The sequence below is a fragment of the Oncorhynchus masou genome, unplaced genomic scaffold (genome assembly GCF_036934945.1).
Source record: "Oncorhynchus masou masou isolate Uvic2021 unplaced genomic scaffold, UVic_Omas_1.1 unplaced_scaffold_3811, whole genome shotgun sequence".
Classification (NCBI taxonomy): Eukaryota; Metazoa; Chordata; class Actinopteri; order Salmoniformes; family Salmonidae; genus Oncorhynchus; species Oncorhynchus masou.
The window spans coordinates 1,409-7,500 of record NW_027010213.1 but is presented as its reverse complement, the minus strand read 5'-3'; the positions used below and the strand labels follow the sequence as shown (position 1 = coordinate 7,500).

The 6,092-nt window shown below is 49.4% G+C and overlaps 1 protein-coding gene across 1 annotated transcript in view; it reads right to left on the bottom strand.

Moving 5' to 3' along the window:
* Nucleotides 1–5,545, bottom strand: part of LOC135534687 (adhesion G protein-coupled receptor L1-like) — a gene marked incomplete at both ends in the record, with an annotated part of 31,113 nt that extends 25,568 nt beyond the window's left edge. Inside the window, 2 exons of the mRNA XM_064961599.1 lie at nucleotides 4,420–4,572; nucleotides 5,434–5,545. Of these exons, the coding sequence (XP_064817671.1) occupies nucleotides 4,420–4,572; nucleotides 5,434–5,545 (265 nt within the window). The remainder of the gene's footprint in view (nucleotides 1–4,419; nucleotides 4,573–5,433) is intronic.
* Nucleotides 5,546–6,092: the final 547 nt, after the last annotated feature.

The window sequence follows — 6,092 nt, the reverse complement described above, 5'->3', positions numbered from 1 at the left end:
CGCATCTCCCAGGCTGAGAGAGACCGCCGGATGAGGGAGCGACGCTGTCTATATTGCGGCAAACCGGGCCATTTCCGTTCCACGTGTCCCGGGTTCCAGGGAAACGCTCTGTCCCGTACAGACCGGGGGGAACTGTAACGGGAAACATAACCTCCTCCCATCCGTCCAACTCCCGTCTGCTCATTCCAGTCACCCTCTCCTGGGACAACCACAAGCTTCACCTTCAAGCCTTGGTAGACTCTGGAGCCGCAGGTAACTTCATGGATGGTGTCTGGGCGAAGGAGAATGGCGTTCCCTCTGAACTTCTAAGTGAACCCATGAGGGTCACTACATTGGATGGAAGCCCTTTGGGATCTGGACTTGTCACTCATGTCACTACCTCCTTGCGACTTTCAGTTTCACAACACCAGGAATTGATGAACTTTCATTTGATCTCCTGTTCCGAGTTCCCTCTCGTCCTTGGATACCCCTGGCTTCACAGCCATAACCCTCACATCGACTGGTCTGTGGGCACTATCAAGCAGTGGGGTCCTACGTGCCAAGCTACTTGTATTTTCCAGAATTCCCGAGTTCTACTCCCGAGTCTTTAGAATCCATCGACCTGACCCGAGTTCCCGAGTGTTACCATGACCTCAAACTGGTGTTTAGCAAACAGAGGGCCACCATGCTACCACCCCATAGACCTTACGATTGCCCCATCGACCTGTTTCCGGGCACTTGCCCCCCCAGGGGTCGGATATTTTCCCTATCTCCACCCGAACGAGCTGCTATGGATACCTACATCAAGGACGCTCTGGAAGCAGGCCTCATGCGTCCATCCACCTCCCCGACGGGAGCAGGGTTTTTCTTTGTGGCCAAGAAAGACGGTGGATTACGTCCTTGCATCGACTACCGGGGACTCAATGCCATAACCGTCCGTAACCGTTACCCGCTACCCCTTATGGCCACAGCCTTCGAGCTGCTCCAGGAAGCAGTTGTTTTCACTAAGCTTGACCTGCGGAACGCATACCATCTTGTGCGGATCAGACCTGGTGACGAGTGGAAGACCGCTTTCAACACGCCTACTGGTCACTATGAATACTTGGTGATGCCCTTCGGCCTGACCAACGCCCCAGCGGTGTTTCAAGCGCTCATAAACGATGTGCTTAGGGATATGCTTAACATATTTGTGTTCGTTTACTTGGATGACATCCTCATCTTTTCGAGCTCCCTTCAAGAACACACTAAGCATGTCAGACAAGTACTCAAACGCCTCCTGGACAGCCATCTGTACGTTAAGCCGGAAAATGTGAATTCCATTCATCCCGAGTACAATTCCTGGGATTTGTAGTGGAACCCGGTCGAGTCCAAATGGACCCCAGGAAGGTAGGGGCGGTAGCGGATTGGCCCACCCCCAAATCCGTTAAGGAAGTTCAGCGTTTCCTGGGCTTCACAAACTTTTACCGCAAGTTCATCAAGAACTTCAGCTTGGTGGCAGCCCCTCTCTCAGCTTTAACCAAGGGTGGCAATGCAAGGTTTTTGTGGGGAAGAGAAGCTGAGACGGCCTTCCAAGGACTCAAGCAGCGCGTTCTCTCTGCTCCCATCCTGATACTACCGACTACGGATGAACCATTTGTGGTGGAGGTAGACGCATCAGAGGTTGGTGTTGGAGCTGTCCTGTCTCAGAGGGGTGAAGACAAGAAGCTTCATCCGTGCGCTTTCTTCTCACACCGGCTTACCCCGACTGAGAGGAACTACGATGTGGGGATCGTGAACTCCTAGCGGTTAAGATGGCATTGAAGGAATGGAGACACTGGCTCGAGGGGGCTTCTCACCCGTTTCAAGTGCTTACGGACCACAAAAATCTGGAGTATATCCAGCAGGCGAAGCGGTTGAACTCTAGACAAGCTAGATGGTCTCTTTTCTTCAATCGATTCCAGTTTATCCTCACCTATCGGCCCGGGTCGAAGAATCTCAAACCGGATGCCCTGTCCCGAGTCTACGCTCCTGCCATTCGAGATGACACGGACATGCCTGTCCTTCCTGCTGCTAAGATTGTGGCTCCGATCTCGTGGCAAGTTGAGGATACCGTGAGACGTGCTCAAGCTAGCGAACCGGACCCGAAAGGAGGTCCTGCCAATCGGTTGTTTGTCCCCAAGGCAGTGAGGACTCAGGTCCTTCTGTGGGGGCACTCCTCTCGCCTCACCTGTCATCTGGGCGTAGGTCGCACCTTGGAGTTCATCCAGCGTAAGTTCTGGTGGCCTACCATAAGAGAAGACGTTGCCACTTTCGTCAATGCCTGTCCCGTGTGCTGCCAGGGCAAATCTTCTCACCTCCGCCCTCAAGGACTCCTTCACCCTTTACCTGTTCCCCACAGACCCTGGTCCCATATCTCATTGGACTTTATTACTGGACTTCCTCCATCCCATGGCAATACTACTATCCTAGTCATAATCGACAGGTTTTCAAAGGCGGCCAGGTTCGTCCCTCTGACTAAGTTACCTTCTGCCAAGGAAACGGCTGAGTTGGTAATTAATCATGTGTTCCGAGTCTTCGGCATTCCTCAAGATATGGTTTCTGACAGAGGTCCCCAGTTCGCCTCAAGGTTTTGGAAGGCCTTCTGCCAACTCATGGGGGCTTCTGCCAGTCTATCTTCAGGGTACCATCCGGAGTCCAACGGCCAAACAGAGAGGATGAATCAAGAGCTGGAAACCACCCTCCGATGTATGACTCGTGACAACCCGTCCACATGGTCATCCTTTATTGTTTGGGCCGAATACGCGCACAACACCTTGCGCTCCTCTTCCACTGGTATGTCCCCGCACGAGTGTCAGTTTGGCTATGCTCCTCCATTGTTCCCGGACCAGGAGGCAGAAGTCAGAGTGCCTTCAGCCTTGAAGTTCGTCATACGCTGTCGGCTTATGTGGAGGAAGACCCGTCTTAATCTTATGCGTTCCTCACAGAGGTACCAACAACAAGCCAACAGACGTCGCCGTCCCGGGCCTACCCTGCGCCCCGGCCAGAGAGTCTGGCTCTCCACAAGAGACTTACCTCTACGGGTGGAGTCTCGCAAGCTGGAGTCTCGGTCCCTTCAAGGTTGCCAGGAGAGTTAACCCAGTTTCTTATCGCCTACACTTACCCAGATCCCTTAAGATTAATCCCACATTTCACATTTCATTGTTAAAACCTGTTGTTTTTTCTCCCCTTGTCCCGGCAGACAGACCTCCCCCTCCGCCTCGTGTCATTGGAGGCCAGCCGGCTTATACCGTCCATCGGATACTGGATTCCCGCCGGGTGCAGCGGTCCTGGCAGTATCTGGTGGACTGGGAAGGCTACGGTCCCGAGGAGCACTCCTGGGTTCCTGCCAAAGACATCCTGGACCCTGACCTCATTCGTCAGTTCAGGGCCCTCCACCCTGAGAGAGCTGGTAGGAACGTCAGGAGCCGTTCCTAGGGGGATTCTGTCAGGATTTGGCCAGGGTTGTTCCGGGTTTTGGTCACTAGATGCCCCCATTGTGCTTTTTGACCTTATGTTTTTTCCCTTGTTCCCCATTATTATTTGCACCTGTGCCTCGTTTTTCCCTGATTGTATTTAAACCCTTAGTTTCCCTCAGTTCTGTGCTCTGTGTTTGTATGTTAGCACCCAGCCCTAGTGTTCTGTGTTTTCTTGTCGATTCCGGTGGATGCTCTTGTGGAATTCTGTTTTTGTTTTTGAGTATCTCTTGAGGCTTTTTTGTGCTATTCCTACCACCTTTTGGATTTGCCATTTTTGTATTGAAGGACTTCTCCTTTTTACTTTATTAAATACACCGTCTTAAGTACTGCTGTGTCTGCCTCATCTTCTGGGTTCTGCTGACTATTCGTGGCTCAGTTGGTTAAGTGACTGTTTCTCACTCCGGAGACCCAGGTTCGTAACCGGGTCCTGACAATGAATCAATATGAATCAATATAACCACGCCGTGTTTTGGTCCTCCTCTACTTCACCACACCAAACCCTTACAGTTTTCCATGTTATTTAATTTGATGTGAATGTTTTGTATCTTTGTTCATGACTTTGCACCATTTGATGTAAATGTTTGAGGACAGCGTTTTGTTCTTTCTAGATTCCATTAGAATGACATCACAGAGAAAGGGGCGGGGCAACAACTCTTACAATTTCAACTATTGAAACCTGATTCTGTTCCTAATTATACAACAACCTTTTTTGCCAAAGGAGGGATGTTGCAATTTTTTTGTCGTTGCCCACACTAGCGACGTCTATATCGGTCTGCTAGTTCTAGAAAAGGTCCAGTGTACTTTTGTGGAAAAAAGTATTTTTCCAAAAAATTCTATATTTTTGATTATTATAATAAATTTTCTGGTTTTTCAGAAAATTCTGCAGCCCCCTCAGCACCTCTACTTCCCACGGGTACGATCCATCCGATCCATCCTTCTCTCTCACCTGACTGACAACTATACGTCCATTGTTGGCTTCAGTTGAGTAGATGACCCACAGTCCGTTCTCATCCACAGCAAGGTCGATATCGCTCTTCCCGCCCCACCGATATGGAGAAGTGTCGTGGTAGTTAGCGTTCAACACCACCGCCTCGCCGCTCTTCATAGAGAGAGAGAGAGGGAGAGGGAGAGACAGAGAGGGAGAGGGAGAGACAGAGAGAGGGAGAGAGAGAGCGAGAGAGAGGGAGAGAGAGAGAGGGAGAGGGAGAGAGAGAGAGGGAGAGAGAGAGAGAGAGGGAGAGGGAGAGAGAGAGAGAGAGGGAGAGGGAGAGAGAGAGAGAGAGAGAGGGAGAGAGAGAGAGAGGGAGAGAGAGAGAGAGGGAGGGAGAGAGGGAGAGGGAGGGAGAGAGAGAGAGGGAGAGAGAGAGAGAGGGAGAGAGAGTGAAGAACACGCACCATTGTAAATACAACCCATATCTATGCTTATTTATTTTATCTTGTGTCCTTTACCATTTGTACATTGTTAAAACACTATATATATATATAATATGACATTTGTAATGTCTTTATTGTTTTGAAACTTCTGTATGTGTGATGTCTACTGTTAATTTGATTGTTTATTTCACTTTGGTTTATCTATTTCACTTGCTTTGGCAATGTTAACACATGTTTCCCATGCCAATAAAGCCCTTGAATTGAATTGAGTTGAATTGAGAGAAGTATTTAAAATTGTCATAAATATACAACACACAAGAGAAATCAATTGATACAATAAAAATCTCATTTAAAATACATATTTTCTGGAGAAACCATGAGTCTGCGAAGGATTGGGGGACAATTCCAGCCAATTCAAAAAGTTAACCAAATTTCAAATTCATATGTTCCTCATCAAAAAGCATTGAAGACTTGACATCGGAATGTCAGTGTACCTCCTGAATTGACTGGGATTGAAATGGCATTGACTTCAACCCTGGTGCGGTGGGAAAGGTGATACAGATCTCAGGTAAAGGTCAGAGGTCACCTTAATGCGTGTGCGGAGGTCGTACTTGACCAGGTTGCGTGTGCGTTCCTTGTTGTAGAACACGGCTCCATCATAGACCACGAAGCCTGTACCGTCGACGCGGTTCGGCAACCTGGCGGGACAGAGACAGGACATAAAGAGGACAGAGACAGGACATAAAGAGGACAGAGACAGGACATAAAGAGGACAGAGAGGACATAAAGAGGACAGAGAGAGGACGTAGAGAGGAGAGAGAGGTCATAAAGAGGACAGAGAGAGGACGTAGAGAGGACAGAGAGAGGACGTAGAGAGGACAGAGAGAGGACATAAAGAGGACGTAGAGAGGACATAAAGAGGACAGAGAGAGGATGTAGAGAGGACAGAGAGAGGACATAAAGAGGACGTAGAGAGGACATAAAGAGGACGTAGAGAGGACAGAGAGAGGACATAAAGAGGACAGAGAGAGGACGTAGAGTGGACAGAGAGAGGACAGAGAGAGGACAGAGAGAGGACATAAAGAGGACGTAGAGAGGACATAAAGAGGACAGAGAGAAGACGTAGAGAGGACAGAGAGAGGACATAAAGAGGACAGAGAGAGGACGTAGAGAGGACAGAGAGAGGACGTAGAGAGGACAGAGAGAGGACATAAAGAGGACAGAGAGAGGACGTAGAGAGGACAG